Source organism: Rosa rugosa, chromosome 5 (genome assembly GCF_958449725.1).
Source record: "Rosa rugosa chromosome 5, drRosRugo1.1, whole genome shotgun sequence".
Lineage (NCBI taxonomy): Eukaryota > Viridiplantae > Streptophyta > Magnoliopsida > Rosales > Rosaceae > Rosa > Rosa rugosa.
Window position 1 is genome coordinate 10,125,955 of NC_084824.1, and position 25,982 is coordinate 10,151,936.

General features: G+C 39.0%; 4 protein-coding genes and 1 pseudogene across 6 annotated transcripts; 3 read left to right on the forward strand and 2 right to left on the reverse strand.

Annotated features, from left to right (window-relative positions):
- The first annotated feature begins 24 nt into the window (after nucleotides 1-24).
- On the forward strand, nucleotides 25-1,726 carry LOC133710774 (mitotic spindle checkpoint protein MAD2). The gene is made up of 7 exons (XM_062136909.1): nucleotides 25-351; nucleotides 463-478; nucleotides 590-720; nucleotides 815-935; nucleotides 1,031-1,134; nucleotides 1,232-1,353; nucleotides 1,487-1,726. The coding sequence occupies exons 1-7, from the start codon at nucleotides 276-278 to the stop codon at nucleotides 1,541-1,543; spliced, it is 627 nt and encodes a 208-aa protein (XP_061992893.1). The 5' UTR covers nucleotides 25-275; the 3' UTR covers nucleotides 1,544-1,726.
- An 8,565-nt stretch (nucleotides 1,727-10,291) lies between these two features.
- On the forward strand, nucleotides 10,292-12,676 carry LOC133712970 (geraniol 8-hydroxylase-like; annotated as a pseudogene).
- Nucleotides 12,677-13,202: 526 nt separating this feature from the next.
- On the reverse strand, nucleotides 13,203-16,876 carry LOC133708830 (trihelix transcription factor GT-1-like). The gene is made up of 5 exons (XM_062134364.1): nucleotides 16,102-16,876; nucleotides 14,889-14,927; nucleotides 14,254-14,385; nucleotides 13,887-14,111; nucleotides 13,203-13,625 (listed from the first exon to the last, which is right to left on the reverse strand). Exons 1-5 carry the CDS (start codon nucleotides 16,652-16,654, stop codon nucleotides 13,423-13,425), a joined length of 1,152 nt encoding a protein of 383 aa, XP_061990348.1. The 5' UTR covers nucleotides 16,655-16,876; the 3' UTR covers nucleotides 13,203-13,422.
- Nucleotides 16,877-16,935: 59 nt separating this feature from the next.
- On the forward strand, nucleotides 16,936-18,723 carry LOC133708831 (uncharacterized). Of its 3 annotated transcripts, none has more exons than XM_062134365.1 (2): nucleotides 16,936-17,196; nucleotides 17,575-18,723. In XM_062134365.1, the coding sequence occupies exons 1-2, from the start codon at nucleotides 17,070-17,072 to the stop codon at nucleotides 18,570-18,572; spliced, it is 1,125 nt and encodes a 374-aa protein (XP_061990349.1). In that variant the 5' UTR covers nucleotides 16,936-17,069; the 3' UTR covers nucleotides 18,573-18,723. The 3 variants fall into 3 exon arrangements, with proteins under 3 accessions (XP_061990349.1, XP_061990350.1, XP_061990351.1); XM_062134366.1 differs by having other exon boundaries at nucleotides 17,596-18,723; XM_062134367.1 differs by having other exon boundaries at nucleotides 17,073-17,196; nucleotides 17,498-18,723.
- A 1,854-nt stretch (nucleotides 18,724-20,577) lies between these two features.
- LOC133708829 (F-box protein SKIP14) lies at nucleotides 20,578-25,298 on the reverse strand. The gene is made up of 2 exons (XM_062134362.1): nucleotides 23,250-25,298; nucleotides 20,578-22,363 (listed from the first exon to the last, which is right to left on the reverse strand). Exons 1-2 carry the CDS (start codon nucleotides 24,555-24,557, stop codon nucleotides 21,809-21,811), a joined length of 1,863 nt encoding a protein of 620 aa, XP_061990346.1. The 5' UTR covers nucleotides 24,558-25,298; the 3' UTR covers nucleotides 20,578-21,808.
- Nucleotides 25,299-25,982: the final 684 nt, after the last annotated feature.

Here is a 25,982-nt window from a genome sequence, read left to right on the forward strand (position 1 = left end):
CACGTGGCAGCTTGAAAATGGTGACAGGACTCGGACCCCACAGATTTAAAATGTTACCGTTCGATCCTCGGGACGGAACAAAAACAAAAACAAAGAAAAGGAAAATAGCCGTTGCAATTCCACTACTTGTCGTTTTTTCCCAACCCTAAATCTACTTCTTCTTCTTCAGCCTCCTCAATCCCACATCGCTCCAATCAATAAGTTTTAATCTTTCTCTCTTCCCAGATTGAATCGGATAGAATCGTTATTGGGTTTTGGATTTTTTTGGGGTACTAATGGCTTCATCAAGAACCGCAACCAAGGACATCATCACTCTGCGTGGCTCCGCTGCCATTGTCAGCGAGTTTTTTGGTATGTAATTCAGACCCTTATGATTGTTTTGTCTGATTTTGATTGCCAATTTCTTTGTTGGGTTTCCGACTGATCTGGGTATTTTGATTTTCTTTGCGATTTTTCTCTCAGGCTATTCAGCGAACAGGTAATGGGCATGGGATCTTGATCTTTGTTCTTGTTGTTTATGGTATCAATTGGGGTTGTAAAGTTTGATTCTTGAAACTGATTATGGTTTGGTCTTGTGGTTTTTCAATAGCATTTTGTACAATCGAGGAGTGTATCCTGAAGAAAGTTTTGTAAAGGTCAAGAAATATGGGCTGCCTATGTTGCTCACTCAGGATGAGGGTCTCAAATCTTTTATTGCCAATCTAACTTCCCAGCTTTCTGGTATCAATTTCTCATTCTGGGTCTGTTTGGGTCTGATTCTGAATGAAAATGTTGTTCTTGATCACTCACATTTTGATGTATTAATCTTGTATAGAATGGCTGGAATCTGGCAAGTTACAGAGGATTGTTCTGGTGATCATGAGTAAGGCCACTAATGAGGTTCTAGAGAGGTGGAACTTCAGCATCGAGACAGACAGCGAGGTCGTCGAGAAGGGGTAAATCAGTTCAATTCATTGCGAAATTTGTTAATTGTGTTACAATGTTCTTCATTTTGTTACTAAATCATTTCATTGTTTTGTTTGGCATCAAGTGTTTCGAGGGAAAAGAGTGACAAGGAGATTATGAGGGAGATTCAAGCAATCATGAGGCAGATTGCTTCTAGCATTACTTATCTGCCATGCCTTGATGAACCCTGTAAGAGCAAACACCACCTACACATGCATTATTACACACCCAAATGATCTATTTCTTGGCGTTTGTCATGTTCATGTGATTTTGTCTCTTGTTTTAGGTGTTTTCGATGTTTTGGCATACACTGATAAGGATGTTCAAGTCCCATTCACTTGGGTGGAAAGTGATCCCAAACTGATAGACAATCCACAAATGGTGAAGCTGCATTCCTTTGACACCAAGGCAAGTTCGATTCTATCTCTGATTGATTCATTGATGAAATTATTTAGCATAGAGAAATGGAAAGGAACTATTTAGCATAGAAATGGAAAGGGTTTTGATGATTATGGATCAATTTGTTGTTGGCTTTATGCAGATTCACAAGGTCAACACTCTGGTATCCTACAAGAACGATGAATGGGATGAGGAGTAGGATATAATCCATTTGTCTTAGACTCTGGTGTTGTGAATGTTTCAGTTCACATTTTGTTAATAGTTGGAAAGTTGACGATTCATGTACTACTGTACTAGTGCTATTTGCAAGATGTTCTCAGTAACATGAATATTATCGAATTTATCGGCTGTATGTATAATTTGTGTGGATTGTGAGTTTTGTGTGGATTGTGAGTTTCGTACTTTTGTATTCTCTGTGAATTGTGATGCACACATAATTCTCATGATGCAAGTGCCAGTTCCTTGCGTATCTGTACAAGAATATAAGGTTCGATTAACACTGGTCATGCTTTTCATCCTCCTAAATATATATAAGAAACCATGTCTTCTGTTTCAGCCTCCCAGTCAGATTGTTTGGGAGAGTCAACCAATCAAACCAGCAACCATTGAAAAACCACCATGAAATCCACGCTGCTGAAGGCAGCAGCTAACCATTGTATTGTGAAGCTAGTTAATTTTGTTACAGAAACTCGGTCTCAAGTTGATAGGCAGAACTATGAACAAATATGAAAGAGCCAAATAAATGAAAATTGATGTTATGGGAAAAAACTTCGAGCTTATTCCGTTTGGTGGTGGGAGAAGATTATGTCCCGGACTTCTATTGGCAATAAGAATGTTACACTTGATGTTGGATTCACTAATTACCTGCTCTGATCGGAAGCTGGAAGATGGAATCGTACTCGAGACTATGAATGCAGAGAAGTTTGGCCTCACCCTACAAATGGCTCAGCCGCTGAAGGCTGTGCCTGAGAAGTCGTAGGAGAAGCATCACCTACATATTCGCTTTGGATTTGTATTTTTGCTTGGCTCCTTGTAGAGTGTGTGTGTGGTTTTTTTTTTTCCTCTTCTTTTTTTGAAGGAAAGTTCTAGCTCAGACAACTCTGATGAGTTTGGGACAGTTGGACATAAAAATAGAAGGTTTGAGGGGGAAAAAAAAACAATAGTATAGATATATATATATATATATATATATATAATAGTATAGATATATATATATATATATCTATACTATTATGATTTAATTAATTTTCAACGTTTATTAATTTTTTAGGGTCATTTCTGTCAAAATTTTGGATTTTGGCTAACAAACCCTCTTCTCTTAATAATAGTATAGATATATATATATATATATATATATATATATATTAAAAGCCCAATAATCATCATCACTCAGTATATATACACTTTTTTCTATTATATTTTCATAATTGCCTAACAAGATGTAAAAATAAGTAAAAAGATAATATATTTTCTGAAGTCTGCTCCGCAGAACTCGGACTGCACCTAGGGTTTTCCAGATTTCCTTCTCGTCCGGCGGCGCTCGTCGGCGTTGGTTCGCCATGCCGATTTGGGCTGCTGCCGGGCGAGTCTTGAATGCAATTGCCCGGTAGTCTCTGAATGGGGGTGGCTCGAGGTTTAGCGGAGGGGTCCGGGCTGGGTGGTTTGTACAGGGATGGTGAGTGTCGACAGAAGCTTCCATGTCCTGTGGCGGCGGGGCTTCGTCAAGGATCTCCAGAACCTGTGACGGTGGCGTGGCTATGGCGGTTTCTGGGTGGATCGGTGTGGCAGCGAGGCTTTGGTGGTCTGGGAGGATCGCTGGGGTGGCGCGGCTATGGTGGATCTGGTCCGATCGTGGTGGCGGCGTGGCTAGGCGGTTCTGCGCGGTTCGTGGGGGGCGCGGCGGCTGTGGGTCTGGTAGTGTGATCGGCGGCGCTGGAGGATGAAGATGGGTGGTGGGCACGGGTCAATCTCTGCTGGGCCTTGGGCTGGGCCCATTCTCTTGGGGCTGCCCGCCTGCCCTCTTGGGCCTTAATTTGGGTTTGGGTGTTTTTGCCCTAGGCCCACCTATGTTTGTTAGTTTATCTAATTAGTAATTACAATAATTTCCTTGTATTAGGAAGCTATGCATTTCTATGCACTCTATGAATCTCTAGCGCCTCTAGAGTAGTACCAAAGGAGGGTTTTCGCTACCTCTACGTATTTGAATGTATAATGAGTAGGACTATATGTACGTACCACTTGTGGGTACTATCACTACCTTCTTGTCTGTCTATGCCCTTAAATGACAGCGGAAGGGTATGTAACGATCTATTCTGGTTTTCAGATGAATATATGTTCCTTTAACTCAAAAAAAAAAAAAAAAAGATGTAAAAATAAGTTATATGCCTCCTATATTTCTAGACTTTCAGCAAAAAAATAAATAACGATGAAGATTGGACTTTTATTTAGCATTATATATATATAGTAGAAAAAATATTTTAGGCCTGAGCTGCCTCTTGGGTCCTCTCCTCATGTCTGGGCCTGATTGTACGATAACTTCTACGAAAAATTTAATTAAGTACATACAGAATGCTTGAAATCAATCAAATACCCTTTCTTGCGGGGTATGTAGAGCCCATTACCCTTATAGAAAAGGGTAATGATAACTAGGGTCCCGAGAATGCTGATTCATTGACTGTGTCACTTATCCCTAATGGAGAAAACTTTTTCTAAATGCCATGAGGTGACCAGAGAATGAAATAGTGAAATGTAGCTTGATAATGACTCAGTTATGGCCATTGGAAGGCCCACCATGTGACAAGTGGGGGCTCATGCAGCCACTTACTTATTATTTTTATTATATTTTATATGTTAATTGATAAAAGTTTAGGCTATGATTATTATATATGCCCTAGAGCTATTGGCGGACCCACCATGTAACAAGTGGGGGCTCATGCATACACACCTTGAATCATTTGCTTCTAAGATTTTTGATTGGAGATTTTGTTGCCTTTGAGCCAATGATGTGTTGCATACCACTACTACTATTGTGGTTAGAAAGGCTGCCAGAGAAAGGGCAACACCGAGATTTCTATACAAAATAACCAATGCCATAAACACTTGAAGAGGAAGCACCCAAACTCCATGAATAGGAAAAAAATTTCCCCCAATCACTTTTACATCCATGTTGATTAAGTTTACAATTTTGTCATTGCTTGGACAGTTGGACCAAAGTACTTAATCGAGATGCATTTCTTGTAGATTAAGGCGGTCAGAGCTGCTCTTACTTGTAGACTAATTTGCCAAGCACCAAAAGACAGTTGCCTTTGAGTAATTGGTCCAAAGCCATTGCAAAAAAGAATATGAAGGCAAGCTTCTCTCCATAATACATGTTTGAGCTATCATACTTTCCAACTATATACTTCATAAAGTTTCTGATTACAAAGGGACCACTAGTATAGGATGCAACAACATTGACTCCTAAAAAATTAAGTAAAACATTAATTAATTTTTGTAGCTATACTAATCATATATATATATATATATATATATATTCCAAAAGCAATATATATAACTATCATAAAACTACTAACTAGAAAACAGAATAGTTCTTCACGGAAGCTCTTTCAATTACTAAGTCATTAAGACATGACTGTAAAGGGGGAATATTATGCCAAAAATAAAGTTCAATGTTATTCGAACTCTCATAAAGTCATCATATACACTCATTGGGGATAATTCTACTGTCGAGGAATAATAAAATATTGAACTTAAGATTTCAAATTGGGAAAATCGTCCAAATAGTGTCTGAACTTTTCCAGACTATTAATTTTCATACCTATACTTTGAAAAATATCAAAATGATACCTGAAGATTTGAACCTGACCCAATTTCCATACCTAGGAACAGTAAAAACGTTAACCTTGTTAACTTTTCAAGGGTATTTTCGTCCCTTCACTTGAACCCTAATCTTTTTCCCCTAAATCAATAATTTCGTCGAAGATGGCGACGAGCTGTGGTGTGGGAGATGCCGAGGAGCTGGACGTACGGGGTTGTCCTGTGGCGCCTTCGCTATGACGGTGGCTTGTCGCTTCGTCGGACGGGCCATGGTGATGGTGATGCATTGACTGGTTTTCTTTTCTTCTCAGGTGGTGGTGACGTCTGCTACGGGGTTTATCTTTTGGTTGTCGGAGGTCGAGGAGTGGGTGGGAATGCAAGTTTGGTTTCTGCAGATGAGGATGATAATTAATCGAATTGGATTGGTACTTTGGTAGGGGATATTAATTGCTGGAATCTGGCCGGGTTACTGATGGGTGGGCATGGTGGCTAATAATTTTGTAATTGGGTGGACTGGTTTTGGAGTTTTTGCTTTGACAATTGGTGCTGATGAAGATTTTCCAGTTGAACGGTGGTTGTAATTGTTGGTTGTAAGAAGAAGAAGAGTACCCATTCACAACTCTCTCTCTCTCACAATTTGATCTGGGTTCATCTACAATTTCTATCCAATTTAATAACTAGGTTTTCTCTCTCTTTGAATTTTATCTGGGTTCATCTTCTTTTAGCAACTAAATATCGATCATGATTGATGATGACTTTCCCCCATCTTTTAGCCTCTCTCTCTCTCTCTCTATCTCTTATTTTTGTGCTCTGAAAGTTTCACTTTTTCTGCCATTGACGATGGCTTTCCCCCATCTGTTTAGTTCTTTAATTTATTTTTTATCCTAATAGGCTTCCTCCCAATTAAATTGATGATGACATGATTACTTAGAATTTGGAAAATCACAGGCCGAATGGAATTCTTTTCATGCTTCTACGCGATTACAAAAGGTATCAACATTTCCTTATTTATGCCAAAAGGCTTGACGCTATCAAGAGCAGTAATCCAGAATTCCAATACTGCAATCGATGTCGAAGAACATTCTTCCTCCAACCAAATTTGCTGCAGTGAATTTAGTTGATGAATACATACTCCCAATCCTATTCATAACAAATAGCTATAGAGCTCAATGATGGAGAAGATATGGGGGGTGTGCTGAGTGTGGATGTTTTTGGTTGAAGAAGATGGGGGGGAATGGGGGATGGTGGTTACAGCGTTTGGCATACTTAAGAAGCTAAAAGTAATAATTAATGAACTTGTACGGTTTTTTGCTGATGTGTATTGATAGACCATAGATAATAAATCAATGGTCTAGAATTAAAAAGGAGAAACAAGGAGATTTCTTTGCGAAGGAGAGGATTCGGATTCATTGGGATGAATACTGAAAGGACAAAAATGCCCTTGAAAAGTTAACAGGGTTAACGTTTTTACTGTTCCTAGGTATGAAAATTGGGTCGGGTTCAAATCTTTAGGTATCATTTTGACATTTTTCAAAGAATAGGTATGAAAATTAATAGTCTGGAAAAGTTCAGACACTGTTTGGACGATTTTCCCTTCCAAATTATATTACTTTTGGACAAAACAACTCCTATAAATAGGAAAACTACAAGGAGTACTTGTACCGAATGAAAGCTAAGTGAGTTGCACAAATACTGAATTTATGGCTAGTGATTGCCATCCAGCCCTCAGTATGGCTTTTAATAATGAAGAGTGGTGTTCGAGTGATTCTTGGAGCAAAGAAGAAGAGCTCTTGGCTCTTGCTGAAGGAGGAATGGATGGTATATGACATAGTTCCATCTTTTGGTTTCGACCCTCTTTGAAAAGTGGATTTAGCCATCGGAATATGTCTTTGCTAGCTCCAAATCTTGAAATCCCAGCATCAGTATAAGTGTATAACTATCAGTGTGAATTTCAAACTCCCTCTCGAGTAATGGTTCTTTTGAGATCACTGTCTTTCTGGACATAACTTAAAGCATTGGAACAAAGTAACATTGACAAAGGAAAGCAAATGAATTTGACTATATTAGCCTTTGGAAGAATATATATCTGGCAACTTGTAGATTTCAGGTAGTGGGTGATGAAGTAAAGGCACACAGAAAGTGAGCAAAAGATGAAGGAAATGATCCACCAAAAAATGAGGAGCCAAAGCCACCTTTTGTGCTCACTAAAACCTCTGTTCTTGGAGTAGATTGTCACTATTGTTGCTAAAACCCAGGTCATAGCAGAAAAGATTGATTTAAAACTTACATTTCCACCTCCCAATAGTCATAAATTCCAAAAACAACATAGAACACTGAGATTAAGGCATTTGCAAGAAGGTTGTTATCAAAGCAAAACCTTTACATCATCATCATCTTCTTCTTCTTCTTGGCCGGTCTCTTGCCAAACCACGTGCGATAACTTTATTGTACGCAAGGCCAAATCTGAGATTTTTAGACCTAAGATGAACTTTGAAACTTGGGTCCTCTAATCATAGTATGTGTTTAATTTTTTTTTTTTTTGGAAGAATTGTCTGGAAATAAATCAATAAATTCAAGATCTAACAATAAAATAGCAAATAAAACGTAATATCCAAAATATTTATATTCACATAATATATAAAGCTGAAGATGTTACAAATCAAAATTTAAAAGATTAAGCTAAAGATGTTTCAAATTAGAACTATAAAAATAAACTAAGAGCATCTCTAACAAATTAATTACCTAAGTGAGAGTTAAATATAAACTTTTGGGAAATGGGTAGCTATATTTAGCTATGAAGTTTGCATAGTTATATTTTTATCTCCTATTTCCTTTGCCCTTTATCCAGACGGCAATTTGTGATTTGAGAAAACATTTGAAATAACTAATATTGCTGGGAAAAAATTATTAAACTTATAGCTATATTTCAATTCTTAGTAATTTTAACTTAAAATATAGCTTACGTTGTTGAAGATACGCAAAAGATGTTATACACTAAAATTAATTTAATAAAGTTGGAATGGTTGACAAAAATGAGAGACAGATTGTTTGGAAGAGTCAACCAATCAAACCAGCAAAAGAAAAAAAGCATGAAATCTATGCTGCTGAAGGCAGCAGCTAACCATTGTATTGTGAAGCTAATTTTGTTACAGAAACTCGGTCTCAAGTTGATTATCTCCCTAAAGGTACGCAGAATTTGTTGCCACAGAGAGAGAGAGAGAGAGATATGTGAATTAACTTAACATTTAATTTGTTCGCAAACTACTAGAAACTATGAACATATACGAAAGAGCCAAATAAACGAAAGTTGATTTTGGGAAAAAACTTCGAACTTATTCAGTTTGGTGGTGGGAGAAGATTACGTCCCGGACTTCCATTGGCAATAAATGTTACACTTGATGTTGGGTTCACTAATTAACTGCTTTGAACGGAAGTTTGAAGATGGAGTTATACTCGAGACTATGAACATGGCAGAGAAGTTTGGCCTCACCCTACAAATGGCTCAGTCACTGAAGGTTGTGCCCAAGAAGTCGTAGGAGTACCATTACCTACATATTCGCCTTGGATGTGTATTTTCGCTTGGCTCCTTGTAGTTAGTGTGTGTGTGTGTGTTTTGTTTTTCTCTTATTCTTTTGAAGGAAAGTTGGAATCAAGTCTAGCTCAGACAGCGCTGGTCGGTTTGGGATAGTTGGACATAAAAAAATAGAAGGAATGAGAACCTGAAGAAAAAAAGAAAAAGAAAAAACTATTATGTTCTGACTAATGAAAACAATCAATTGGTTGGAAGTGGACTCTTCCCTCATTCTTGACTTTTCTTTCATCTCCTAATTTAGTTTCATGGTAATTTCGCATTGAGTGGAACAATTGGTTATATTGTATACCTTAAATTAATTTCCACTCTTCTCACATATTTCGAAAGAGTAATTAATTAATTAAGTTGTTTATATATTAACAAATTTTGGTGCTATTTTTACAAGCTTGATTTGGTGAGACTTAGCACCATCTTTCATTTTTGCAATTCAATTCTAACAATTGTTTAAGACTTCAAGAGGGGGTAATACAGTCATGATCACCTGGTCACCTACTGACCAAATGATATTTGGTCAGTAGGTGACCATGTGAACGGGGCTGGGGGCAATATCTATGAGCTTGGTTTGGTGTACTTGGTTTGGGAGGGGTAACCGGTTAAATTCGACTCATATAATTATTCTCAAAAAAAAAAAAAACAAACAAAGGCTATTGACGGTTCTATATTTGTCAAGATTGAAAAATCATCATCTTTCTTGTTGTCCTAATTTAATCATCACTAATAAAGTAAATAAGCATGCAATAATAATGATATGTGTATCTTTTTTGTTTTTCTTATTTAATACAAAAAATGTGTTTCATTTGGTTTTGCCATAATTGAAAGTTGAGAGCGAGAGAGAGAGAGAATCATTTTGCCTTGTCAACAAACTTGTGAATACATACGCTTGCATCCTTCCTCTAGTGCAGAAAGTTGTGATACTCATTTTGCCTCACTCGCAAATCCTGGACATATTCGCCGCCCACATGTTTTTGTTTACTCATAAGCGTCGTAAGTTGTGATTCTCATTTTGCCTCACACGCAAATCCTGGACATATTCGCCGCCCACATGTTTTTGTTTACTCATAAGCGTCGTAAGTTGTGATTCTCATTTTGCCTCGCTGGCAAATCCTGGACATATTCGCCGCCCACATGTTTTTGTTAACACATAAGCGTCGTGAATTTGTGCGTCGTACCATTTCCCATATAAGTAGGACGATAGGACAGAAACAACATGTCCTCAAATTAAGACCCTCGTCTGCCATTGCTAGTTTGCAACGCCAGTCAATTCCAGCGGCTACAAGGAGACAACGCCTCTGGAGATTAATCAAGTGCCTAAATGTACTAATGCTGACCCTGATATAGTAACAATCTGTACATTGAAAGCTACTCTACGTAGCTAGTGCATGTCATAATTAATAATCAGAGATCTCCTATATCATCATGCAATGTATTGTTTGATATTGGTCAAATCCGAAATCATTTAGCTAATTGATTACCATCTTTATCAGATCAATTTTGTGTGTCAAAAAAAAAATATATATATATATATATATATGTTATTGAAATTTACAAAACTTCACACCCTAGGCAGGCCGGGGATCTCATCAATCCCAAGCTTCTTTGCTAATTGTAACAACTGTCGATTCGAGTTCGCAACCTAGTTAGAGCAGAGTTATGGATTTCTTGAATTGTATAATAGGTCTTTGTTTTGCCTGGATCACCAGCCAAGCGTTCTATCGTTTTGCAAGAAGAAGCAAAGCTATACCCAGAAAGCTTCTTCCACCAGGACCAAAGCCATTTCCACTGGTTGGGAATCTGTTTGAGCTTGGAGACAAACCCCACCTCTCACTTACTAATCTTTCCCAACGCTATGGCCCCATCATAAGTTTGCAACTCGGCCGATTAACCACAGTAGTCATCTCTTCACCAACTCTGGCAAAAGAAATCCTCCGAACCCATGACCAAGTCTTCTGCAACCGACCCATCCGAGATGGAATCCACGCCTGCAAACACAGCGAGTACAGCATGGCCTGGATTCCTGTGTCAGCAAGATGGAGAAATCTTCGCAAAATATGCAACTTGCAATTGTTTTCCCCCAAAGTTCTTGATGCCAACAAAGCCAACCGACGCGTAAAGGTGCAAAAGCTCATCGATAATGTCAATGAAAGCATGAGGGCTGGTGAGGCAGTAGATATCGGAAGGGCTGCATTTACAACCGCGCTCAATTTGTTGTCGCAGACTATCTTCTCTGTGGATTTAGCTGACCCCAGTAGTGAGACAGCTAGGGAGTTCAAGGAGACTGTTTGGGGTATGTTTGAAGAGACAGGGAAACCAAACTTGGCGGACTATTTTCCTTTGCTTAGGAAGCTTGACCCCCAAGGCATAAGGTGGCGCTTGACCTATCACTACCAGAAAATGATAGAGATCTTTGATCGAATGATCCATCAAAGGCTGGAATCAAGAAAAGGGGACAGTTATATCACAACCAATATATGATATGTTGGATACACTTTTGAACATCAGTAAAGAGAAAATGGAGGACATGGACATGCTCGAAACACAACATTTGTTCCTGGTTAGTCACTACTTAATTAATACTCATAGTGTTTCTTGGTACTTAATTTCTTCAAATATGTCACTAGTGTCGCTAAATCTGCTCACAAAATATACAATATGTCACAGTAGCAATACCAGTATATATTTTTCCTAAAAATAAAGTTCTTAAAAAAATAAAATATGTCAAATTTGAATAAATAAAGCAATGACACATTACCTAGTGAACATGGTTGGATTACAATTTAGTTATTGAGGCATGCACTTTTAATTCAACGTTATTATTATTACGATAATTGGGGTTGTTTTTGTTTTCGCTTATCATTACACATTTGCCTAATTATTTATCTAATTATTAGTAAATTATGGAATATATAGGATTTATTTGCTGCCGGCACGGACACAAGTTCAGCCACATTGGAATGGGCAATGGCCGAGCTACTACGCAACCCAAAAATTCTTTCAGAAGCTCAAGCGGAACTCCAGCAAGTGATTGGAAAGGGGAAAGTAGTTGAGGAATCAGACATTGCTCGACTCCCTTACTTACAAGCAATAATCAAAGAAACATTTCGGGTGCACCCAACAGTTCCATTGCTACTTCCCCGGAAAGCAGAAGCAAACATAGAAATTGGCGGGTATGTAATCCCGAAGGGTGCTCAAGTTCTAATAAATGTTTGGGCCATAGGTAGAGACCCCATCACTTGGGAAAACCCAAATCTGTTTAAGCCGGAGAGGTTCTTGGGATTAGAAAATCAAATTGATGTTATGGGAAAAAACTTCGAGCTTACTCCGTTTGGTGGTGGGAGAAGAATATGTCCCGGACTTCCATTGGCAATAAGAATGTTACACTTGATGCTGGGTTCACTAATTAACTGCTTTGATTGGAACCTTGAAGATGGAGTTGTACCCGAGACTATGAACATGGCAGAGAAGTTTGGCCTTACCCTACAAATGGCACAGCCACTAAGAGCTGTGCCCAAGAAGTCGTAGAAGAAGCATTACCGGCCTACATATATTCGCTTCGGATTTGTATTTTTGCTTGGCTCCTTGTAGTTTACATTTCACCTCGTGTGTGTGTGTGTGTTTTTCTTCTTCTTCTTCTTCTTCTTTTGAAGGAATGTACGTTAGAATCAAGTCTAGCTCAGACAACTCTGGTTGGTCTGGGACAGTTGGACGTAAAACAAGAAGAATTGAGAACCTGAAGGAAAAAAAAAAGTGTCATTCTGTTAGAGTACACTCCTAAATAATGAAAAAAAAAATCAATTAGTTGGAAGTGGACTCTTCCTTCATTCTTGATTTTTCTTTCTTCTCTTAATTTAGTTCCATGATCATTTCGCATTGAGTGGAACAATTGGTTGTATTGTATATCTTAAATAAATTTCCACTCTTCTCGCATATTTTGAAATGAAAATTAATTAATAAAGTTGTCGATGCATTGACAAATTTTGGTGTTATTTTTACGAGCTTGATTTGGAACTTAACTCCATCTTTCAGTTTTGCAATTCAATTATAACAATTGTTTGAAACTTCAAGAGGGTAATATCTGTGAACTTGGTTTGGTGTGCTTGGTTCGGGAGGGTAACCAGTTAATTCGACATGTATAATTTCAAAAATAAAAACAAACAAAGGCTATTGACATCAAAATCTGAAAATCATCTCTCTCGCTCTCATTTGATCTAATAAAGTACATAAAGCATGCAATAATTATTAAATGTGTTTGTTTTTTCTTTTTCTTATTTAATACGAAAAATGTGTTTCATTTGGTCTGCCATAATTCAAGGTTGAGAGAGAGAGAGAGAGAGAGTGTGTCCCTTGCAAATTTGACAATGGGTGTGGGAGCCGGACAATTTATACTGTACGAGACCATGACTGACTGCTAACACCCGTGAATGTAATAGAAAAGAATACCATTTGGTCAGAATGAAATGAACAACAGTACAAGACTTGGATTTCTTTGCAACTCAAAACAAAAATACATATTTACAAAAATCGCATGCTCAGGCTATGTGCAAGAACAGAACCTGTTTCAGTTCTTGGTTATTGTTCTATCTACCATACAATTGTTGTATTCTACATGATTGAACAGTACAAACCCGCCCGCATTTAAGAAGAAAATATAATGAAAATGCACATGCTTGCCCTCAACTCACACCACGATATATTGCACCAGGTCGAAGATCATCCATATTTTCGATATTTCTGTACCCATCAAACTCCCGCAAACATGTCCACCCACGGCGGGTTAGGAATTCATGATAATCATCTTCGGTGTAAAAAATCTTCTCCTCTGTATGTACGGGTATGTTTTCTGGCTCATCATACAGGCACACTTTTACAGCCAACCCTGAAATTGGAACATTCAGCATCAAGTTCTCATTATGCAGAGAGAATGTTTTCAAATGCATTAATCCGAGGCACTTTAAAGGTCATAACCGAGTGGACTTCAACCTAAATACTATTGGCATTTGTCTTGGCACCTTTAAAGTTCTCATCTTATCAATTCCCACATAACAATATCAGTTTTGATGAAATTTTGCAAAATGATATTACGACTTTACTACTGCTTAAGAAGTATCAACACTTATGGTCAATACAAAACCTATACCTTCGTCAAGATGAAGGGTGTAATTTCCCAGAGGCATGTCCCTGTCAAGACTTCGGACAATTTGGTCTTCATCCTCCAACCAGAAGGCGCGTTTTGTTCTCAACCTAAAAGCAGACTTGATGGCCTCCTTAATGGCATCTGCCGAGCCATCAATTCCAATCCTCCGAGTATAATCACCCCAGGTTACTACTATGACTCTCCCGCCATATGATTGATTCTCACCACCTGCCAAGGGAGAAAAATTTGATATAACTCCAACATAGACAATGTTCACAACACAATCACATTTGAAGAAGAAAGTCAAGATATTCGAAGCATAAAAACATCAGCAAATTTTAAAACTATGTTTCAAATTTAGTTGACTTACCATTTTCAGGGGTCTCTCTCCAATTCCAAGGTGCAACTCCATTTGCTGCAACTGCATCAGCAGCAGTAATGGCAAGAGGATGACCATCATGGTCCAAACCTGTCTCGAGATTGAGTGTTGGCCTGCCATTAGCTGCACACCGAGCAAGTTAAAAATAGAGGAAGAACATTTCACTTAGAGAAAAAAAAATTATATATAGAAACAAAACAAACAACTTGTAACACTAAGACAGAGTTCATTTCTCCATTTTGCACCTTCTTCATGCGGGAGAAGTCAGAATTGCCAATCTTTTTTACTTTTTGTTTTTTTTTTTAAGGAAGGTATCACTTAATGATTGTTCATTAGACCATGAATTCCATCTATTATAATAACAATATCCTACATTGACTTTTTATTTTTTTATGGAAATTATCCTACATTGACTTTTTATTTTTTTATGGAAATTATCCTACATGGACTTTCATATCAAAATTTTAAGTGCTTGCATCTGCATAACCTTAAATCATCTGTTTATTTCCTGAAAGCTTATAAGCAATCATAATTTATACAGTGTTCATGAGTAACCAGGCAAGTTAGGTGATAAAATAGATGTGTGCAAACTAGAGTATTGAAACTCAAATTACATTAGCAGTTACCTTCCACATGTGCAAAGGAAATGTTTGTATCTTCCATCCCTGCATAAAAATGAAATCAATCAATGGTCTTTGTCATGTTATCAAAACATGATGGAGACAGAAGGGGTTTGAGGAAAGAGGGAAGAAAATGTAGTTTTTGTTGCTAAGTTTTCGATTGTAGGAACAGCAACACATTAGCAGAATTTTTAGAGAAAAAAGGCTAAAGAACATGAGTAGGGATGAATTGGAACTTAGAAGGATGTCTATGTGAATCATGTACACGAATCCCCATGCAACATCTGATGATAAGGAACAAAAAAAACATCAGAACTCAAATGCTAAGCATCCTCATTGTCAATTACAAAACTTAAACCTGGCATGTCCCCAACTCCAGGACACATGTAGCTATTTTATAAAATCTCTAACAAAGTCAGGGAAAAGTAATTGCATATGAAGTCTTTCCTTGTTTACAGGATTCGTCTTACTGAAAACAGCATCTTCAAAACAAACTAAATACATTTCCAACCAACTAACCAGTATATTAAATACAACCCACCTCTTCTTGTACATCCAACACTTTTTTGAACCTAAACAAAATATCTCTGTGATCAACAATTATAAGACAATTAAAAAGACAAATCCAATGCAGTACCATAGTAGAACTTTATTTATCTTTTATCATAACAATCACAAAAGGAGTACATTTCCAAACCATACCACTTGCCAATCCAGAAACTCTATTATCGCTTCTTCCGCATATTTCCATTCATTTAATTAAGCAAAAGATGAATTGGAAGTCTGAAATGTAGTTAAGTGCAATATCGTAGTACAAACAATCAGCATGACCCCAAGGCCGGAGAGCCAGCACCTATCCTCCAACATTCCAGAGCAATTCAAATTCCAAATAATATCAGATAACTTGCCAAGTTTTCAGATCGTTATAGTGTTCAGGCAGATTAATCATAACTAAATGCTACCATTGCAAGAAGCACACAACTCAGGAGCAAATTCCAGATACAGTAACATTTATAAGTTCAAGATACCAAGAGAACCCCTAGTGCATTGATATTGCACCAATCTATTTTATAGTAACAGTAAGCACTAAGCACCATCAATTGGGAGAACACAAATTCAAATATTGAATTGCTTTGCTCAAATTTTACAAACCCCCTTCCGATTCTTAACACCACATTTAGCCATGGCACATGAAGTTTCAAAGTAAAAAGGCCAATACCTTTATCTGAGAACTGCATAAAAGAATCAACCTTGGGCGGAGTAGGGCTTTTGTACTGACCATTCTTGTTTCTTTCTTTCAAAATCTCCTCAATCTCTTTATAATATGACATCTTAGCCGAGCCACTCCCCCTGTCATGATTATGCTTGGCCTTCTTGAACTCCTTAAGCAAGTTCCTCCACTTGTCAGTGCACATATTGGGATTGCGGTCGAACCCTTTCTCCCTCATTTTCGCCGAAATCTGCTCCCACAAGTGCTTGTTAGACTTGGAAGTGTTGAACATGCTGTCCATTTCTCGGCGCAGAGCTATCAAACTCCGAGTCTCATCCTGCACCCAAGTTTCGGCTCTCTTTTTCTGGGGCTTAGCTTCGTGGTCCTCCCCACTGCCGCTACTGTCCCCCAATAGCAGCAATTGGTGATGCTGCTGCTGCTGATGATTCCGGTGATGGGTTTGGGAAACATCCTCATTCGGAACCACCTCAATCATCATGTCCTCGCCGCCTTCGTCCCCTTTGTGAAAATCAACCGGGTGAGGCTTTTCGGACAAATACATGGTGTTTGGGTATTGAAATTTCGGTCTGTAAATTGGGTTGTGTGACAGAATTAGAGAGGAGTAAGATTAAAGAAGAAAGTGAGGGACTTCATAAGTAGCAGCAGAAGCAGAAGCAAACCCATTTATTTGTGTGTCTAGAGATTTTTATGGGTTGCGTTAAGTAGAAGCTTTTTCTGTGGGAGTGATTAGCAAAGAAAGGGAATTGAATTCAGGTGGACCTCTCTGGTTAGTGAAGCTTCTTAATCTCAAGCAGCTTTAGACTCAAATTTGAAGCAAAACGACCCGTTTTAGCATTAAGAAACGACGCCGTGTTGCTCTTGGTATAAAAACGCTTTGCCTCTGGGAAACGCTTTGCGCTCTATCTCTGAATTTGCGGAAGCAAAACCCTAGTGATGGTGGCAACCATCTACTGACGATGAAGCTCGCTCAAGTCTCTTCGTCTCAGTCAAGAGCTTCTCTTTGCTCTCTACATGGAGTGCCCTCTTCCTCCTTCGCAGCTGGCAAAGGCAAAGTCGTTGCCTTTAATTCAAGGCCATTCTCAGGTATAAATTCCGACACTTCCAGGCTCATTTTGGAACCAAGTTGTGTTAATTGAATTGGGTAAGCTTCAGATTGAATGGGGTTTTGCTTCTAGTTTGAATAGCATAATGCATAAGGAGAAAAATGATTCATTTGGTGAAAGAATCAATACTTGTGTTGAAGGAGGAAAAAAAATGTGCCTAACTTTAAAACTTGTCCAATTTTGATTAAGGAGAAGATTAATCACTGTTCAGATAAGGTTATATGTGGCCAGCTATTTTGCATTGTTTGTAATGGAAATTTTGTGTTTGTTTGGGAAACCAGTACCTCAATGTTTTTATCTTACGGTAGACAAGGTTATTCAATGTGAGGGATATTGATTGGACTACACTATCAAGCAGTGTGTGGGTTTTGTAGAACAGGTCATCAGAACAAAGTAGCTGCCGGTGGCATTGGCGTATCAGCAATGAGCAATGCCTACTGCACTGGATTCTTCTGCAGCTTTCATCATAAAGCAGTGGAAATGCTGTCTTCGAGAAAGATGTGTGGAAAAATATTTTTTAGGGCCTTTTCGACATGCGCCTCACCGATGATCTCTACGAATTTTGCTCTGGTGATGCGTTCCCCATCATCACTTGCGTTGGCTACCCGGGGTGCACTATCTGATGCTCCCCAGCGTTCAGAGGAGTGGTTTGCCTTGCGGCGAAACAAACTGACTACAAGCACCTTCAGCACTGCCTTGGGATTTTGGAAAGGAAACCGTCGACCTGAGCTCTGGCATGAGAAGGTATTTGATTCACAGAAAGAATTCGCGCAAGCTTCTAAAAATGCCATGCAATGGGGTGTGCTCAATGAAGAGGTGGCCATAGAGCGGTATAAAAGCATCACAGGTCGTGAAGTGGGTACATATGGATTTGCATCCCACGGAGAGGAGCGGTTTGATTGGCTTGGTGCCTCCCCTGATGGTCTGCTTGATTGCTTTCAAGGTGGTGGTATCCTGGAAGTGAAGTGTCCTTTTAACAAGGGAAAACCGGAGCAGGGTCTGCCCTGGTCAACGATGCCTTTCTATTACATGCCTCAGGTGCAGGGTCAAATGGAGATAATGGATAGAGAGTGGGCTGATTTATATTGCTGGACACCAAATGGAAGCACAATATTCCGCGTGTGCCGAGACCGTAGTTATTGGGACTTGATGCATGGAATTTTAAGGGAATTTTGGTGGGAAAATGTGATTCCTGCTAAGGAGGCTCTTTTGCTGGGTAATGAAGAAAAGGCCAGGGAGTATATGCCAACTTCTACTCACAAAAAAACCGGCCTTGCAATCGTTAAGAGCTTGGAGTTAGCAAGAGGATCAAAGTTGCTGTGCAGGGAGATTGCTGGCCACATCGAGTTTTACTAGCGACTACTGGCCACTAGTAAAAGGGCGAGGAACCCTCATTTTGTATGTGTCAATTGAATTGTACTATACATCGGTTCCAATGTATTTATCAATTGTATTAGATGATTTAGATCTCATCTTATAATTTTTATAGTTCAAATTTTTCGATTCATTAATTGACTTATTCTTGCTACCTGCAACTTTTGAATTTGCTTCAGTCAGTTCTGCTGAATTCTAGCCTCTTGTTGTTTATCACTAATGCTGAAAAGAGATTGGTGCATCTCAGACAATAAGAAAAGGTCACTGACTTGACATGGTTGAATATAAATTTACAGGGCTTGGCATGGATATAGGGTTTACTATTTTAGGCATGGCTTGACTGCTTGTTGCCTGCTATGTGACTCGGTCAATATTGTTCACATAGGGACACAGCTTCCTTACCAAAATAACCAAACTATTAACCAATACCATTCCTCAAGTCAAATTAAGAACCAAGTTAGTTAACCAAGACACTTAATAACAGAATAAGCAAAAGACTGTTGAACCAATTTCCAAACTTGTTCATCCAACATAGCAAACATTGGCCAAGCTTGTTCCTTTTCCATCCATTTAAAGAATAGCAAAAGTGAGATAAAATAAGCAAAATTGTGGTTGCCAAACATTGCCAAAGCTCTGCATCTAAAAGAAGTTCTAATCCAATTAAGAGGCAGAAGTAAAGAAAAGCAGAGAGAATATGGATGGTGGGTTGTCCTGGGCTGATCAGTGGGACACTAATCCCGATCCACCGCCATCAAGACCATCGGAGAATGACAAGAAGAAGAACAAGGAGGGGAAGAGCAAGTTCGGGAAGCTGAGCTTCAAATGGTTGAAACTCGGCAGCAAGAAAAGTTCAAAGGAGCAAGGCCGGGAAGACAATGTCTGACAAGCCTCTTCAACTCTTTGATTAGCAGCAATACAATGTGAATAATGAGATTCATCCCAATTGTGTTCATTAATCAGTTCTATTAGCTCTGTCGCCTCAACAATGGTTCAATAATAAAAGTTTACGTATTTCTCTAACTCGTTAAGTTTGTAATCCAAATGCTGAACAGTTTTATACGTACTTTCTTACAATGTCTATGCAGCAAGATAGATTCTTTGGTTGATTTAAAAGACGATATAAAACTGCTCTGATTATCTCCTCTTCTTGTTATCATCATTTCACAATGGACTCGTCTCTTTCGTTTCGTTTCCTGAGAACAAAATGTGAAACATGCAAACTGAGGTACATTGTTGATTGTCCGACGAAACATACGGATAATGTAGATTTCTAGCCCTAATCAAAACACCACATCCATCTCATTCTCAAAGAAAAGACCTGTTGTTTCACAAATAAGCTTTGCTATTTACATACAGATTCTGATAGAAGATGTAAGCACATGCAAGAAAGGTGAACATGCCCAAATATGTACGGGGAATAAGTACGCATCGAAAACGTGAACTACGGATTTTGGATGGCTTTACGTCGTATTGTTATTCTTCCTTGCTTCCAGTTTAAACTTCGCATTTTCGTTCGTAAGCACCAAAAAAGAAGGTTCTGTTTTCCTTCCGTGGTCTTTGACAGAAGAATATTTGCTTTTGAGAATGAATTTGTGTGGAACAAAGTAAGGTAAAAGGTAAGCGAAAGTTCGATCTCTCAAAGGTAAAAGTATGGAATTTCCAGTAAGGTATCTCTTTCTTCTGACACACTTTTCAACAATATTTCTCTATTCATAGCTTTTGGTAAAATAAAATGGCGAAGGTATTACAGAACAAAGTCACTAATGGATGAGATCAAGTCCTTTTCTAAATAACTGTCCCTAAAAGCTAGAAATAGTGTAGAAGCCCAAGGGGTAAACCCTTACATCCAGTAAACCATAGCCTCTCCAGTATTAGAAGAGGCTAGACTATCACCTGTTCCATTATGAACAGAAGAACTCTCAACAGAGATCATACCTTGGATCAACAATGCAAAACGTCAATACTCGATCAACAATGCAAAACGTCATGATGAGAATGATAAATTCCCGTATGTGATTGCATGTTTATTACAAAGCAAGATAATCCTGTGTTTAACGACAACAAAAAGAGCAAGAGACCAGCATCCATCAACAGGAAGATGGATGAGAATACATTAACAAACTATCTCAACAGATGCTAAAAAAATTCTAATGCAAGAAATTTATCCCTTGGCATCAAGGTATTGATTCTCGAATTTATTTTACAACGTTCAATCATCTCAAAGGAAGCATTGACAAGTCTTCTTTCTAGTTATCAGCCAGAACAATATCAAGCCCAACATATATTCTCCTCGACAGCACAAGCATAACCCATGAAGGCTGCACAGGGTGTGCATAATAGAAGCTGCATCTGTGGAATGAACAGAAATTGATAGTCCTGCACTCCTGCAAGAGACTTCATCCCTGTTAGTGCGCCACAGATGGGCGTGCTACAACAGCAATCTTCGTAACATAAACTGCTGCACAGCTAAGAAGAACGATTGGCATGATTCATTGTGGGATTGGGCATGGCTGAAACAATGGTCACTGTAACTCATAGATTGGATGAACAGTGCAAATTCCACAGGTAGACAAGTGCTCTTCAAAAAGCCAGCAGAGAGTTCATACAGAAGAACTCATAGTATTGTGAGAACAGCACCACATCCCACAGGTACACGAGTGCCTCCTTCAAAGAGCCAACATAGAGGCAAAACCCCTACCACAACAAATAAGTCATCTTTCCACTTTGCTTTTTACAAGAAGTTACCCCTCCTGACCGAGCTGCTAGACCACATCACATCCCAGTATTCTAAACTTCACAACCCACTATTCACATGCAAATCAACATACTCTCATAAAGCTTTTATTCGTACCAGAGCCAAAGAAATCACCAAGAAACAAAGTTCAAACCTTTGATTGGATGCAGAACTTTGTCTAATAATTCTTCATTTCCTAAGTTACCATCTCTTTTTTTTTTCTTTTTTTTTTTTCCTTCTATAGAATTTTCTCAATTCATCACAGAGCATTAACAGCAGGAACAGGTGATACCCTAAGAAAACCACCAAAGTTGAAGCCAACTGATAGGCTGAACCCAACAAAGTCAGCTAACCCGAGCGGCAATGAGACAAAGGAACCAGTCTTAAAAGTATCTCTTTAATATTTCTTGATAGATGTCTAAAGTAACCACTTGCAATTTCTCATCCATAACATGTAACAGCAGATCTGCACAACCAACGGTGTCTAGCCATGGCGACAAAAGCTATGATTCTGTTCATGGAGAACAGCAGAGTTGGATGGAACAAACTCTGTATCCTCCCCCTCCTGAGACTTGAGTAGCTGCTTCCAACAATCTGAGCAAAGCAACTCCAGACAGAATGTTTCCTCATATTCACTATCATTAATGCACCGACCACACTGAGCACACCTCCCTATGCATAGTGTGCAGGCCCTGCATAACTGAGTAGGATGTTCTTTTCCTTGACAAGCCTCTGCGGGGCAATCATAAACAAGCCTCAAGTTCTGGCATCTAGGGCACATTTCGATATCAATGTCACTATCATCATCACAGGACAAATAAAAGTTCCCTCGGTGATAAAAGTGCGGCTTGCGGGCATTCTGCTGCATCTGGCTATCAGTGCCCAACAAAGATTTCAACTCTTCAAAATGCTTCTGTGTCACACCATAGAGTCCGCCAATTCGTAAATGCTTCACACCATGTGCACCCTTAGACTTAAAAGCCTTTAAACTATTCACAATGCCCTCAATACTGAGTCTAGTACATCCAGGCACACTTAACTGCATAAATGAAGAAGATATCAGAAGCTTTTAACCAAAAAAGCAAGCAATAAAACACTCCAAATTTCAATGCTTTCTTGTTTGTTTATTAATTTTTTGATAGCAAGAATCTCCCAAATCTGCTTTGCAAGCCCAGGATCAAAACTGGGGAATTAATGTCAGTACTCTAACTGGAATGTCTATAAACAAAAAGCAAACAGAGAAGGGGTCATTGTGCCAGGAACAAGTGGTATGCTACTTGGTTTGTGTCATTTGATAACTGCTAAACCACAACCATGGAAGCTAAGATCCAAAACATAACAAATGAGGTTAGAATTTCCAATCCAGATAAGGGAGAGGGGGAAGGGTTACCTCAACATGCGGGACTGATTCAAATTAGATTACTTAATTATTACTACTGACACAACAACAAGAAATGAAATGGTGTGTCTAGCCTAGATAGGAAGACATGCATTTTGATGACATTTGTTTGTAACTGTAACTATCGCTTGGTAACGAACAAACTTGCAAACAAAAAGGATATTCTGTCTACATTTCCTACAGTACAGTGTAGAAAACAGCCAAAACTAGGGGCAGTGAAGACCACATTTTCCGGGAAAGAATATTAATAAAAACATACAAATCTCAGCACCTAAGCTGTATTAGGAAGTAAGGTTTATTTACTTATTTTTTACTAAAATTAACCGTGAGTATGAGATCATGAAGTTTAAAGGCGAATATGAGATCATGAAGTTTAAAGGCGAACATCACTAAAGAGACAGTAATAGGAACAGAACACCACACCAAAAATTAAACAAATCAAATAGACTAGAGCAGCAATTAAAAAGGTACAAAAATTCAGCATTTTGTCGGTAAATAACAATGATAATATGAAGTCAATACTGACCTTGGTAAGCCTAGGATTATTTTCAAGCACACGCTTGAGACCATCGTCAGTGATCCTAGGGCACTCCACCAGGCTCAAGCATTGCAAATTTCCTTGAGCCCTATCAGTCAATTGCAAAAGAACTTCATCTGTAAGTTTCTCATTCAGTGGCTGATCTATGTGAACACTTCTCCACATAAGGGGGTCGCCACGAACTGTAGAATAGAGAGATCTGCAAACCCTTTCCACAACAAGGAGATCCCGCACACCCAGATAACTAAGGGCCAACATCAAAGCTCCATCATGAGCTCCTCCATCTCCAACAGAGCAAATCCCATTGACATGCCGAGGCTCTACATTTTGCTGATTGGAAAAACCACAAGTTTCATTGCGAAAAGACAAAATGTCAGCCACTGCACAAGCTGATTCGAAATCACCTTGGAAGGATGATGCATCAGATGCATCACCAATCCCCTTCTCTTTCAAACACCCACCAAGTCCACCATGGCAGGGTGGATCAACAACCTGCTTCTCTTTTGAACACCCAACCAAACCACCATGGGAGGATGAATCAACAACCCCAACCAAACCACCATGGCAGGATGAATCAACGACCTGCTTCTCTTTGGAGCACCCAACCAAACCACCATGGGAGGATGCATCAACGACCTGCTTCTCTTTAGAACACCCAATGAAACCACCTAGGGAGGATGCATCACCCACCTGCTCTTCTTTCAAACACCCAACCAAGCCACCATGGGAGGATGCATCACCCACCTGCTTCTCTTTCAAACACCCAACCAAGCCACCATGGGAGGATGTGTCACCCACCCGCTTCTCTTTAAAACACCCACGGAATCCGCTTGCTACTTTAGACTTGCGATCAACCCCAAGATTCCCAGGGAATGTCTGGAACCTCATAGCATTATTCCAAATAAAATTCAATCCCGCAAAAAGTTCATAATTCCCATTGCTAGTCCCCACATCATCCCTTCCATAACACCCATAATCCATTTCCAAATCCTCGAGCCACCCCGTGATGGCCGTAAAAGTTGTACTTATATCCATCCCAAATGGGTCCGAAGGCAAAAGATCAATAATGTCATTCGAAACTGGCTCCTGTGAGCTGCCCTTATCACATCTATCCCTCCCATAATCAAAGGGATCCTCCACATCCCGGTTAGAGTGCCACGGCCTACCAAAACCATCTCCATTCCTCTCCGAGATACCATCGGCAAGGTACCCATTGTGAATCCTCATCGGTGACACCAAATTGTCCTCAGACAGATGAGCCGCAAAGAATGGTCGATGGGAAAAATTCAAGGCCATCGAAACTACACCCCAACCCAATTTTTCTCTACATGTACAATACCTTACCCTAGATTTCCACAACCCTTTCTTTTCTTTTTTCTTTTTTTTTTTCTTTTTCTCTCTTTTTTTTTGGTTTTCTTTTTTCTTTTCGGATCAAAGAACTGAGGATAAAAAATCAAGGAAAAAAAAATATGAAACAAAAGGAGGAAGATCTACAAGGAAAAACCCTCAATTTCTGATGGCAAACTAAAACGACGCCCAAAAATTTCACAGAGTTTCACAGGAAGGAAGCAGAGAACCTAAAAGATCAGCTAAGAATCGAAAACCAAAAGCCCACGACGCCGTGAACAATTTTATCTACAAGAAAAGAATCAAAGAATTTACTTTTTTTTTTTTTTCCAATTTTTTTTGTCTCCGTCTAACCTAGGGCAGAACCCAAAACGAACAAAAAAAAAACAGAAAAATTGAATACAGAAGGGATCAAAGAACCAATATTTCTCTAAATCAGAAAAAGAAAAAAATTACCAGAACCCTAATTTGGTCGCAATCGACGGCGGAGGACACCGAGCCCTATTTTGCAGGGGAATAAAGAGAGAAGAAAGAAGAAAAAGGGAGGAGCCTTAGGTCCGATTCGTCTCCGGAAAGAGAACTAGAGTTTGTTGCGGTGGGAATCGATCCGAATAGAGAGGACGAGGGCCTGCCGATCGAGTTCTGAAGAGAGGGAGGCCGAGAAAGGACGGGAAAATTGAATAAAACGAAAGAAATATTAAAAACGAAAGAGGGGAAAATATTTAAGGGGGGTTAGGGGTGAATTGTCCAATTTGGGGAGAGAGTGACGAGGAGGACACGTGTCGGTGGTTTAGGAAGGGTTACTTGTTCTTCGCATCAAGGATGTGGCGGGAGATGGAATCCTTGTTTCGCTCTCAATCTAAATGGTTTGCAAACCCCCTCCCGGCCTCATCTCTCGCTCTCTCTCTCTTGTTCAATCACTCGAATTCTTCTTTGTTCCGCCTATGACATATTCTAAATTTTTCTGTCGTAGAATTGAGTAAAAATAAATAAATCCAACGGTTAAAAAATCTAACGTAACGATATTTTGACATTGAAAAAGAAAACAAGATGAGAAGTGGGGGGTGTTTGAGTCATTTTGGGGTTATGGTTTGGTGGGTAAGTTAGAGGAGAAGATAGGTTGTGATATGGGAAGTTGGGAGGCGTGTTGGTGAAGGCCTGGTGGCCTAAGGGGCTCAGGCAGGGACAGAGAAGATTTATTTGTTTTATCATTAAATTATCCACATGTGGGATTTGGAGATTGGAATATATGAAGGAAACCTAAACTCCTAAGCAAGTATCCTATCGAACCTAAACAACTATAACAAAAAAACTACTTTGAATGGAAAATAATAAGGAAAATAATAAGCAACTATAACAAGGAAAATAATAGTA